The sequence below is a fragment of the Lates calcarifer genome, linkage group LG2 (assembly GCF_001640805.2).
Source record: "Lates calcarifer isolate ASB-BC8 linkage group LG2, TLL_Latcal_v3, whole genome shotgun sequence".
Taxonomy (NCBI): Eukaryota; Metazoa; Chordata; class Actinopteri; family Centropomidae; genus Lates; species Lates calcarifer.
In genome coordinates, this window is record NC_066834.1 from 1,326,725 (window position 1) to 1,340,697 (window position 13,973).

Consider the following 13,973-nt stretch of genomic DNA (forward strand, 5'->3'; position numbering starts at 1 on the left):
AAGATACAAACATTGCCTCACAAAGGATTTGTTATTTGTCTTCCACAGGTGCAGAAACATCACTTATCCTTTAAACCTTCCTCAAGTGAGCATCGTGTTCATTTTTGTGAACGAAGCCTTGTCCGTCATCCTGCGGTCCATTCACTCTGCCATCAACAGGACGCCGTCCCACCTCCTCAAGGAGATAATCCTGGTCGACGACAACAGCAATAACAGTAAGCAGCAGCTTAAATCCCCTAAACGGTGTCCAGGTGTAGCAACCTGAAGACACTCTGCATGGAAAGAGTTTGGGGGGTAAAGTATAAGAATAGATTAAACAGTGTGATTATCTGTTTGCCACGCTGTGACTGTTTCCTGTCCTGGTGGCCTGTGGGCTGCCATCTTTGTTTTCATCTGGAAACAGAAGCGTACAGAGCGCCCCCAGGAGACAGCTGCAGAAAAATGACACCAGTAAATCCATGTACATGATTTGTAATCTATGCACATGGATTCTTAATCCGTGTCCACAACTTTGCTTTCGGATCAGGAATCCAGGAACACGGTTTCTAATGTGAGCACACAGATTACACACGGCTCTTTGTTTTTCTGCACTGAACCCTGAGGGGCTCCGGTGCAACATGGGAAATGGATTGAAAACTGTTTTTATGGTGCAGCAGACTGAATATTTTTTATCCAGATGATTAGAGTTAAACATTTGATAGAGAATCTGAGGGTCACTGCCGTGATCTGAATGTAACCTAATACATGAACTATAACCTCAGTCTGTTAGGATGATTAAGACCCATTTTACAAGACATTGTTAAATCGAACCAGAGTCCATGTCCAGTAACACAGCACTGACACCTCTCACACTTTTAGCTTTCAGACACTCACACTGACAAACAAATGTAGAATATCAGCTCCTCCTGAAAAAACAGGTGAGCTGTTGCTCACAAATTTTTTATTTTCAGCAAAAGTCCAAATATTTTTCCTCTAGAGAATCAGAATGACCTTTGTCTGGCGTCAGGTGGGTTACAGGTGCTGCAGTGTGTAGTGGCATTCCTGCAAACATGGAACTAAATAAAACAAAATAATGCAACAGATAATAGGCCTAATAATGAAAAAGTTATTGTACTATAGTGTATCTGGATACACACACAACAGTCAGGTTGCTTCATCCAAATTACCAATAAATAAATAAACAAATACGATAAAACAGAAATGAAAATGTTGTTTTCTCTCGTGGCGTCTGGACACTTACACAGTTAGATTTAATTTGAGATATCTGTCTCTAAAATTTCACCAGTACAATGGAGGTGAATGGAATTTAGCTGGTGCTGCATTAACGTCTCTCTCCAGAAACGGTGCCATTGTTACTGTGGACAGTCCACATCCACACGACACGGTGGAGCTACTTCCTACAGTGAAAATAGTCCTTATAAAAACTGCCTGTGGAGACCACCCCGCCCACACTTGTTAATGAAACTGTTGGGACTCTGACAGCCATTTTATAAAGTAGTTTCCAGCAGCTTTGTGCCCTATAGTTTACATACCATTGCCTCATGTGGAGAAATCTATACCCGTGATATTTACTGCTCCGCTGACGGCTTCCAGACTCCTTTACTGTTTTTAATTAGTGGCTGAGTTCACTGGATTTAACCGATAGATTAATAACACTAATTAGCTGCAAAGCCTGGATATTTGCCTGAGGCAGAAAACAATCCAGCAAGGTGAGGAAGTGTTTGTAAATATCTTGTCTGCATTTGCAGCTAATTCTTTACATCTGCATGCACTGGATGTAAAGTAACAGTATCAGGTCGAAAAGATATCCAGTACATGCTGATAATGTGCGACTGCTGAGCTCTGATCACTCGTTATTACTGAGATGACGGATGTGTTAGAATACTGATCGGTGACTTTAGTCTGCCATGAATTAGGTTTGAAGTCACCTGTGAAAAGTGGACCTGGTAATTTACAGTTAAGACTCAAATACATTCCAAAGGCAGAGAGCAGGCTATAAAAAGCTAATGATACTGTGCCAAGGTCATTTATAGGCAATACACTTTCAAATGGGCTGTGCGCTTGTAACAAGGACTGAGACAGCCATTAGGGCCGATCAACATGGGAAATACTGGCACTGGGAAGAATATGTTTACCAGAGTCAATAATGCAAAGCATGTAGCATGGCCTGTAGCTTTGCTGGAACAGAATATAGATCACTGTGGTGCGTCCTCGTAACTTATCTCAACGCTGTGGAAAAAGAATGATCTCTGTTCGTCAGGCTGTTATTAACCAGGAGGTTGAATATCCAAAGTTATCTGTTCATTAAGAGATGTAAACGTGACAGCACCTGCCCACTCCTCCGTGCACAGGAGGATTATCACATCACATCCCATAAACATTCATATTTCATCACGTAATTGAGAGCTGGGAGCAGACGCCTTTAGCTCCTTCAGACACCCAAATCATGCCCTGACATTTTGCTGATGGCATTTCACCCTGTTTGCTTGAGCACTCTGTCACACTGTGTCTGATAGGCCTGGTGTTATCATTATCGCCATGACTGTGAATCTTATCTGTGTTAAATGTCATTAGCCTGTTGACCCGTGATGCTGCTGAGATTGTTGAAGGGGGGTCATCGTCCACCGCTAACCTCCCAGGCATCCGCAGCTTTACATTAGTCATCCACCACTGTCACAGCTCACCTCCGAGAGGCATTAGCATGCAGGGGAACGTGTAGCCATCAAGGGAGAGAAGGGCAAATTGACCTAGCTGATTCTGCCTTAATTGGATAATGTCCCAAACTGTGGCCCGAGAAAGGCTCGTCTGTGTAAGAGCCAGGTTCTGAGGAGGGCTCATCTATTAGACAGACTGTCGGAGGACTTCTGATTCTATACTTTAACTTAAATACTAATACCAAGGAGTCCTGTGCAGGTGGAAGGTGAGTGATTTTGTGCAAAATGTGTTTTGTCCTTTAAAGAATCATCTCTTCTTGTCGTATTAGTCTCCTCCATGTGCCTGTTTTTCACACAGCGCCGTGAAAAACAGCAAATATCAATCAAATAATCAATGAATCAACTTATGTATATCCAGGTTTAATATTCACTGCAGGTGACAGTTTGTTGCTGATCAGACCCTGAGGTTTGTCTCCACTCTGCATTTCATAATGTGGATTCATTCAGCACCTCAGGTGAGCAGATAACTTCCAGCAAAGCAGCTGGATATCCATCGAGCGCTCTCTGCAGGTCCAGCTAATGAAAGCTGAAGGGCACACACAGGCTGGGACCATATCTGCAAAAAAACAGCAAATCTGTGTTTACGGCTCACAACTATAAAATACAAGCAGTGCACATTTGCACTGGAACTTCAGCAACATGTGTTTGAAATGTTTTTAACAAAGTGGACTCAGAGTATTTGGTAGAGAGACTGGTGGAATGGTGGAGGAAGAGCGAGTGTCAGTTGGATATTTTAAACACAGATTTTCACAACCGCAGAGTTGTGTAGTGAGATATTGCCAAGTTGTGTAGTGCAAACCACACAGCAGCTGTGAGACCTGTATCCATGCCGATTTGCCATCTGCTGTGCCAGCAATAACGCCTGTGTGGTGATGAATGGTGTTTAGTTTGAACATGCACGAGGAGAAGACACAAACAAGTTCAGTTCAGACGCACGGTGGTGAAGCAGCAACAGGTCACAGATGAAAGGACACGGTTTCTAAAATCCCATTCATCAATCTGATATCAGGTTACACACAGAACTACAGATTGATGACACTGTCACAATTAAATCCTCTGCACGCTCAGAGGAACGCAGATCAGGATTTAAAGTCGCTGAGGGTTTTGTTTTGAAAGGTTTTGTGTGTTGTTGTGGAGTCGGAGGAGCAGTTTCACTCAGTGTTGTTTTGTCATGTCACACTGAGGGTGGGACACAGGCTGTTACCGCTCACCATTAGCTTTCCTCTTCATCATCTGAGACAAACCTCTGGGCGTCGTCTCGTTACATTTAGAGTATGTTACTGGATTTGCTGCCTGACTGCACAGCGCCGTTGGAAACCTGTTGTTCCAGTCCGACTCCATCCAAGAGCCCATCGCTCTCCAGCTGAGCTTCAGCAGGATGTCAGTCCTGAGAGATTGATGGCTGCTGGCCATCAGCCATTCCTGGTGTAATGAACTGAGCTTTATTATGATTTGTTATGAGGCATAACACGTCATCTCTCCTGTTTTCAATTCGCTCAATTATCAATGGATTAGGAATCATTACAGATACAGTAATCTGGTGGAACGTCATCAGCAGCTGCTCGCATGAGTAAACAAATACTTTTTAACAACAGAGTGTTTCTCAGCTCTGTGATTCCCTCTGCTTTAGCTTCTGATTCTGATCAAGGGCAGATTTACACCTGGGATTTTAGCCAATTGCAATTAACCAGGGAGAATAGAAAACCGATCACCGCTGCCTCACCTGAGCAGGACACTGTCACACTGAACACACATGTAGGTGGCAGCAATGCACCAACAAAGGCCTTTGTTAGGCGTCCAGGATCCACAGGACACAGGTCATAACCTCCATCATTCAATAATGTGTTGACTCATGACTCATTCATCAAATATATATAGAGATTTTTAATTACACTGGTTCATTATTACCTTCTCTTATTCCATAAAACACCACACACTGTCCGTAAAAAGTGTGGACACCAACAAGCTAAAATTCCAGGATAGTTAACCTCTGAAGGGACTGCTGATGAAAGGATGAGAGGTCTAATATTTCTTATTCTAGATAAGTTGCTGTTGTGGAGGCTCTGATTCATATGCTGTGAGATGTGTTCACGAACAGGTGCCAACATCAGCGATCATGCCAAAGAGTCTATATTTATCTTTGGAACAGCAGGAGAAAATAAAAATATTCACTGTATAAATTATAATTTCCATCTAAATGAATGAGTTCTGAAGCAGGGTCCTGTGTTTCTGTGCATCATGGGACTGTACAGAATCTTTATGTTTGGGGAAAACATCCTGCTTTAATCATATTCTGTAGACTGGATGAAGGCTGGGTCTTGTGATGACAGTTGTTTTTGAATAACAGAAACCATCAGATTAACTACTTTCTCCAGCGTTGTTGGGTTGGAAAATCAACTTTTTTGAGTTTTTTTTTTTTTTTTTTTTGACTTGATAAAACATCTCAACCTGCCTCTAAAGAAGCCAGGCGCAGCATGATTTCATGGCAGCCGCTTTCTGTCTGCCTGCAACTGCTCCACATTCCCTTTAAACTCTAAAGGCACCGATGGTTAAAAGTGAAATGGTGAGAACACAGCCTCAGGTAATTTAAACAGGGACTGATGAAACGCGGCGCTGATGAAAGCTTTATTTTTCTCACCAGCTTCACTCTGTTGTACAGTATGGAGTTATGATATAATGGTTGCTTTTGCTTACTCACTGGCTGCTGCTGAAAGCATGGTCTATTTTTAAAGAAAAAAGTGGAAAATATTTCACTTGCCTTGGAATTTTTCTAGCTGAACCACACAGGGAACCTCTAATGCGCTGCTGTAATTTATTGTATTTTTGAGAAATGTTTCAGAAATATTGCTCCCACTTATAACCTGTTGGGAGAACTTTGATTTTTTTTTTTTTCATATAGGTAGCAGCGACTCTTTTATCCTGCAGGGCATCTCATCATACAGCTCAGGTAATAATGCAGGTAAACTTTGAAGCCCAACATTAAACCAGACGGACTTCCTTCATCTCCTCCCTCCATGTTTTGAAAAGCATTGCAGGCTGAGTCCTCAATATTGCAATATCCCGTTATGACTGGTAAGCCCCATGGAGGTCTGCAGCGCTGGCTCAGGCTGCTGCCTCTTTGGTCCAGTGATCAAAGCAGTGAAGCATGAGGACTTTTGGCCCAATAAAATACTGCCCAGTGAAGGAGGACATGACAACGTCTTGTGGGTGGAAGTTTGTTCATAAGCAACTCTCCGCTCTTACTCACCTATCTCAAATGAGATCTTCAAAGACTCCTCAGATATGAATGTAAAATTCATGTGCGTCCGTGTGCTTTGTAGATGAGCTGAAGGAGAAGCTGCAGGATTTCGTGTCTGAGACCAACAGCCAGCGTCCAGGATTCATTAAGATGGTGCGGCACGCCAAGCAGGAGGGTTTGATCCGGTCCAGAGTGAGCGGGTGGAGGGCTGCCACCGCTCCAGTCGTTGCCCTGTTTGATGCCCACGTCGAGTTCAACGTCGGCTGGTGAGTCACTGGCAACGTGTGCAGCATGAGGTTAGAACAGCTCAGCACAAGCGCGCTGGTTCTTGAGTCATATCGCTGTGTGTGGGATTTCTGAAAATGATTTAAAAACAAAGACTGGCTCTTTTTCTGGAGACTGACAGATCCCACTAATCTGCCATGGCACTCACACCAGGTAACTGCACACTGCCCCAAATCTGTCATTAGAATCTGAACAACATTTTACCATCATCAAGCTAATGTGCTTTTAAATCTTTACTGTGTGTGTGAGATACTTCAAAGATCCAGACAGGCACCTATTAAAGCAGAAGATCTACATTTTACTACTTAAAGACTCACTGTGAAATATACAGCTACAGCAGCCAGTTAGCGTAGCTTAGCAAAGAGGCTAGAGCTGCAGCCGAACGTCAGGAGAGGGAGCGAGGTAGAGGAGAAAATGACTTCAGAAAATGTTAAAGAAAACTCGAGTTCCTGAAGAAGACGCCCCGACAGACAGAAGTGTAGAGCTCGACACAAACACTGGTTTGATTTATTTGATGACATAAATCAACTGAAAATCATTGTAATAAATTTTTTTCTGCAGCACCCAGCCCCAGTCTGAAGGGAACAAAATCTGCTTCCACTTTGTTTTTTACAGCTTAACAAAACAAGATATCAGTAAGCTTTAGTAAATAAGCTGCAGATTTGTTTCAGTACGGTTATTCTCATTCTTTCATCTCACTCTGAAGAAGAAAGAAAATAACCTTATTTCCCAAAATCTAAAATTATTGTTGCAAATCTTCACAGAACATTCTTTTGAATAAATATTCTTGTCAGACTAATAAATTGAATTGAGAAAAGGTTCCTGTAGTTGACAGCTGTGATCACCAAGGTAATGGAAGAAATCTTTCAAAACAAACTCTCAGTAAATCTCCTCTCTCTGTATTTGAAGGGCTGAACCCATCCTGCAGAGAATCCAAGAAGACAGAACTCGGATAATCTCTCCGTCATTTGACAACATCAAGTACGACACGTTTGAGATCGAGGAGTATCCGCTGTCTGCCCAGGGCTTTCGACTGGGAGCTGTGGTGTCGCTACCTCAACCCGCCCAAGTCCTGGTGGCACAAGGGCAACAAGAGCGCTCCGATCCAGTGAGTGAACACAGCTTTATCTACACAGCCTGGACCTCATGTGACGTGATGTTCTAAAATGTAGAATTCAGTAAGAGGCTAAGTTGTGCAGCATTAATGCAGAAATTACATGTCGTGCAAGGTCACGTTTCTCTTGCTGCTGTCGCCATAGCAACTGTGCCAAGCTAACATCACCTGCACAGAGAGCAGCAGCAGACAAATAAAACTGGTCTCCATCATCTTAAACCCCCCCCCCCCCCAGGAGCCCGGCCCTGATTGGCTGCTTCGTGGTGGACAGGCTGTACTTTGAGGAGATCGGTCTGCTGGACGAGGGGATGGAGGTGTACGGGGGAGAGAACGTGGAGCTGGGCATCAGGGTGAGTGATATTGCCATTGTTCATCCAGGTGACGTCTGGAAAATTAACCATGATAATGACACTTAATGGGTGTTAGAAGCAAGGTCACGGCGGCCCCCGCTCTCTGCCATGTATGTAAAACACTAAGGTCATTTGGCTTTAAGCAGTGTGCTCTGTGCTTTTAAAGACTGTGTAGAGATGGAGTGGCAGTAAATGAAGCTGAGTCGTCGTCATTCTGACGATTTGCATTAAAGAATTAAACAGTGGCACAGAAACTGATTCGTTCCTAATGAAGACAAATCATTAAAAACCAGTCACAGATGTGTAACTGTGCAAAATAATCTGACCTCCCTCTGTTTAATCTCCCAAAATTAAAATGTCCAGTTTCTTCTAAAAGCTCGAAGGACGTCTCGTCCATGTTGGTTTGAACATTGAGGGGTCAAAGGTCATTCACCTCAGTCTCCAACTTATATATATTTACAGTCGTAGTTTAATCTGGAGCTTTCAATCATGTGATGTAACCTCATAAATATATATATATTTATTTTAATGAATTATTTCTTAAGATAACTGGGACTGTGACTTTTTTGCCAAATGTTTCTGAAGCAGGAGTCAAAGTGCAGCTGTTTGCCGACTGTTTTCAGCTCTGTGTGAAGTCGTAGTTAGTGAGTATATATATATATATATATATATATATAAAGCAGGAGGATGGTGTATTTGGGATTGACTGAGAGGAAACCACAGTAACCACAGCCAGGAATTTATGAGTCCAAGTTTCACCCACCTATTTATTTATTTTAATTATTCTGATTTTTCATCATTCATTTCTTTAACTCATATTTGAATGATATGTTCTCAGAACCTTCTCCAATAATTAAAGGACCTGAAATGACACAGACTGAGACACAGACACAGAACGCTTTAAAACTAATGCAAATGATCCTTTAGGAAGAGTCCCCCGAACACACGCTCGGTGTGCGTTCACATTCAGCAGAACAACGAAGCAGATGGGCCAGAGAAAGAACAGCGCTCCGCAGGGATAGCTAATGATAGCTCATATCTACTGTACAAAGATCATTAATGCAGCTATCAGCCTGTTCAATAGCAGCGAGGAGCGAGGGACAACTCCTCCTCAGCTGCACTCTCACTAGATTGCACTGTGAGGAGGAAATGGAGACGAGCTGACGTCAGGACGCCGAATGTGGAAATATCCATCCTCACTAATGACAGAGATGCAATCATCAGTAAAGAAGAGAGATTAGTCCCCTAAGTCATTTTCCTCCAGAAATGACATGCTTTTAGAATTCCTGGGCCTGATAATAGCCTCTCTGGCTGCTTTATTGCTGGACACATTGATGATTTTATCTCATATATTATAAAGCCTGGTCCTGCCCCCCCCCCCCCCGTATAAACAGTTTGATGAATCACGTCGGTTCATTGCTCTGTTTCTCAGTATCGAGTCGCCCTCCATGTTGTTTACTTGCTCAGGCTCTGTTGGACTGAAGGAACTCGCCCTTGCCTGGAGGTCGATGGAGTTTAGAGTTCAGTAATGCTTTTGAAGCAGAGGGATTGGGGGGGGGGGGGAGGACCCTGGCTTGGCCCCAGATTAGCAGCGCTGGAGAGCCCCAGCAGGGTCCGCCTATGTCTGTCTGTCTGTCTGTCTGTGTGCAGCGCATTGGTCATGCCTCCAGACCACCTGCCAGCTCAGACTGGCTGCTGACGGATCCTCAGAGACAAACACTCAAACCAGGCCAGCAGCTACAGGCTTTGGCTGAGGCTTGAAAGGGCTGTCCTGGGCGGTGGGGGGGGGGCGCCGCTCTCTGCTGTGGAAGCTGGATTTTTCTATCATGGCGCAGTGACGTTAATGAACCTTTAGTTCATCTGAGTTTCATCTCTCGGTGCAGCTGTGGGCGTGTGTGTGTTTGCATTATGTAGAAGACTTTTATTTTGAAGGGTACAGGTTAGCACTTGCTTTTTCTATTTTTCCTTCAGGCCTCATGAAGAGTTGTTGATATATATGTTTACAGGAGTAATTAACAGTCACATGCAGTCATTTAAACAGCTCTAAAAAAAACAACAAACAACAACAAAAGGCCGATTGAAGACCAGGCGGTCTGTGGTCGAGGTTCCAGTGATCTCTCACCAGCTGCGTCTCTTGTCTGAAAAGCCACTTTAACAATGTCAGATGTTTATGAAATGATTACAGTCACCACATATACAGTATATCCATTTGAGACTGAAGGAGGTTGTACATCTGTGGACGAGGGAAACTGATCAGCTCAGAGCTTGTTTGATCGTGTCTCTGTAGAGGAGAAGGTCTGAGTTACAAACTGTGCTCCCACTAGTTTTAATTCTTGTTTTTAATCTTGAGCATTGATACAGAAGAGATCCTGTCGGTGCGGGGGAAGTTATGGCGATACCATCTGTGGCGTCTTGCAGTAAACTGCTCAAAGATATTCATAGAAAGTGTGACAGCGTTAGAGCCACCGAACAACCTTTGGCCTGTCGCAGCTCTGTGTGTTGATTTGTTTCTGAACAAACCTGAGATATCGTTCTTTTACGAGTCAGACTGCAGCAGAACACAGTGCAGACTGGACCCGGTCCTGAAACTGAAGCATAATACAAATAATTTCCTAAAACACCTGTGAACGGTGGGTAATGTGCCAGAGAAGCCAGCCTGCAACAATGCATCACTACAGGAGCAGAGCAGGCATCATCACTCTCAGCTGATGCCAGGAAGGTTGTGCTGAGGAATGAGGATCATTGAGGGCCATGAAAAACAATTATGAGACGGGCTTTGTGCACAGTATTTATGGAAGTGGCGATAAAACACCATTACTGTCAAAATAATGATTTACACGTTAGATATTCAGCAGCGTGTAGCATCATCTGTATGAGCATTTTAAACAGCAACATGAGATTCTACTGTGATATTTAAAGAGACAGCGTACGGTCATTGATCAGAGCCTGGCAGCTTGTGTAGTTAAATACAACACTTCTTATAGAAAGTGTTATTTACATGTATGAAACAGGCAGATAAGCAGGAGTGAAGGCATGAATATAAAATATATACTGTATATTTATGATTCAACATATCACAGCAGCAGCACAGCATGCAAACAAAATCCATTTTAAAACAGGTTCACTCAACTTCTCTGTTTCCTCCTGAAGCACATTTCACTCAGCATTAACCATAAACATGACTCAGCTGTTTGTTATTGATCTGATGGGTGCTGCACGAGCATCAGGAAAAAACCATAAAGCTGTTTTTAAAATGTGTGTCAGCTTTTCACTCTCCTCCTCCTCCTCCTCCTCCTCCTCCTCGTTCTGTCTCCATCGTTTGAAAGGCACAAAAGATTTCGAGTTCTGTGTAATCATGTGGGATGAATAACAAAACGTCGCACCGTAATGACTCAGTCTGTAATTGTAGAACAGCACTGATTGAGTTTCATGACCCCCGGTGCTGCCGAAAATCTATTGAACCCCACTGAGTAATCTCCAACCAACAGGACAATCAATGGGAAAGTCTTTTGTCTGACAGAGGTAATGTGAAAAGTAATGTAGTGTAGTAGTAGTACAGAAAATTTAAAGAAAATCATGGACAAACATAAATGTAAACACATGCTGCAAAATGAATAGAAATGTAAAAATGACTTTAATTTATTTGTCAGTAGAAATTTAATCAGACTGAATAAACAAAACATAGAAAACAATAAAATCAACATATTCCCAGTGACAGTCAAGTTTATTCCTGTTAATTCTCACAGAAAATGTCCAACTCTGAACTTTGAGCCGTTCAGCTTTAATTAGTTTAAATCATCTTTAAACCTGTCGTTAACCTCTGGTGTCTGAAAAAGTGACATAAAAATAAATCGTCAAATGGAAACTATCTTCTTTTAGTGCTGTCCAACAAATCTGCTTTTTCTTCTTTAACCAAATGTTTAAAACCAAATGACCCTGAAGTCAAAGCAGGAGATGTTTCAGGAAATCATTTCACAGAGAAAGATGACGAGTGTCTGGAGCAACAACAAGCGTCATCCAGGGAGGGAGGGTGACGTACGGCAGGAGGACGAGGGGAGGGCGAACGCTCTGAGACCAGCACCGGTCCTGGTTGAGTCTGGCTTTGTGTATCACTAATCCTTCTTTCATTTTTCACACATTCCTCCTGAGTGTCTGTCCTGTATTTCTGAATCCATGAGACCATTTATCAGTGGACGACCTGTCTCACGTCCTCTCCCACCAATAACTTATTATTCATGGTTTCATTCTACTCAGCTGAAAGTTATATTTGCTGTAGTGTGTACTGTGAGATGAATGTGGATATGCCTCGATTTACATGTTCATCACCTCAAACACTCGCGAAGCTCCAACTTCAACCTGGAGCTGAAAGATTCTAAAATCTGAGTTTGAGGCTTTTTGAAATGTAACAGTGGAGTTTTTGAACCACAGCTCTTTTTCCATGAGTGGGTCGCCATTTTGTTTATCTCACAAGGACACACATGCACACAGGTGAAGCTACACACAACATATTTCAGTAAATTCTGAGCTTCGAGTAGAAAGTCTGAATAAAGACGACTGTGCAGATAGAAAACTTGATCACTGTGTGAAATGTTTCACCCCAGAAGGTGTTGTTGTGTGTGTAACGCGCCAACATGTCTGAGTGTTGATCTCCTCTCAGATTCACACTTTTTTTTGTGCTGATGATAAAATTCTGAGGAGGAAGGAAACTGTTGAAAACGAGCAGAGTCCCTCGTCACAGAGAGTTTAGTTCTCGGTGGGTTCAGTTTCACATCCACGCAGCAAAACTCCGCTCGTCTCTGTTCAGGCTGCAGGCTTTTATTTGGTAATAAGCACCTCTCAAGTGGCTGCAACTGGTGGGATTTCCCATGTACAGACGTGCCAAGAGATTCTTGTCATTAAGACTGCTGAATTAAATTCTTCCTGCTGCTGCTTCTGGAGGTAGAATCAGTCCGCAGCATCACAGCTATCAGCGTTTCTTGTTTTTATTTGGATTCCAGAGGCTTTATAAGACTGAAATACAGTCTCTGTAAATAACACAACACAAATGAACATGGCCAATGGCTCCTGTGTGAAGCAGTGGTAGTAAGGATTAGATTTCCAAAGACGTGGTAAGAAGAAGAAGAAGAGGGCGAGTTAGACGAACACAAACAACCAGTCAAGAAACTCACCAACATCTCCACCCTTCTAGAAAACTCCATGTTTTCAGTCAGACAGGATGTGATGGTAAGTGGTGCATTAATAATTCAGAGCTATGAATCTTCACTGGGCTGTCTGGATGCAGCCCGGTCTCCTACAAATTACATTTACATGCATTTATTCTTCATTAGAGATTTATGTTCAAGAGCAACGTTCATAACCGAGTGAGGGTCAGCGAAAACAAAAAGAGGATGGACGTGTAAAACATTAACCCGCAGCACCGACAGCCTGTTTTCATTTCTAATAAAAACCACTGCAGGGATTTTCACTGTTTAAACCCTTACTTCTCCCAAATTATCAAAATATATATACACACAGTTTTTCTTCTCAGTGGTACGCAAATAGTTTTGGCTCAATGATTTCTGCTCCGTCACATCAACAGCAGAGAGGGAGGTGACTGGGATTTCTCACTGCAGAGAGACACGATGTCCACAGACCTTCACTGTCCACAGTCTTCATGAGGATTAGTTTGTCTGTGGCAGCTTCAGATGAAAGGTCAAACATCAGTTTAAAACTTTCATCATCACAGACACAAAGAAAAGCAGCTGATCTTTCCACTCAACCTGAAAACAACAGCATGTTTGTTGCGGACATGACAGGGTCAGGACTGGAGTTTCTCACTGGTTTCACTGATGACTGCTGAGAGCGTGAGGGACGTCCTCTCACTCTAATCAAGTGTGAAGAGCTCTGAATAATGTTCTCATCAATAAGATACAGAGTTCTGCTGCTGATTTTATCGCAGAATATTTATTATTAATTCCTATTAGCTCACGTTATTCACACTGTAGACGGTTTTTATGGGTGAAAGTTGAATATAATGGCAGAGGTAGTCGAGCCAGATTTTTGTTGCTTCGTGTATTGGTTCATTCATCCGTCCATCCATTTTCTTCCACTCATCCGGGGTCGGGTCGCGGCGGCAGCAGACTGAGCAGAATATTCCAGACGTCCGTCTCCACAGCATCACTTCCCAGAGGATCCAGATTCCCAAACCACCTCAAGTGGCAACGTGGAGCAGCAGCTCTACTCTGAGCCTCCAGACGCTCGTGGGTCCACCACCCACAGGGATGAGCGCTGGG

The 13,973-nt window shown here is 43.0% G+C and overlaps 1 protein-coding gene across 1 annotated transcript in view; it reads left to right on the forward strand.

The window, feature by feature from the left end:
- galnt18b (UDP-N-acetyl-alpha-D-galactosamine:polypeptide N-acetylgalactosaminyltransferase 18b) overlaps positions 1-13,973 on the forward strand; it is a 66,863-nt gene that overhangs the window by 34,184 nt on the left and 18,706 nt on the right. The window contains 5 exon segments of the mRNA XM_018663093.2: positions 49-215; positions 6,035-6,218; positions 7,147-7,264; positions 7,266-7,345; positions 7,587-7,701. Of these exon segments, the coding sequence (XP_018518609.1) occupies positions 49-215; positions 6,035-6,218; positions 7,147-7,264; positions 7,266-7,345; positions 7,587-7,701 (664 nt within the window).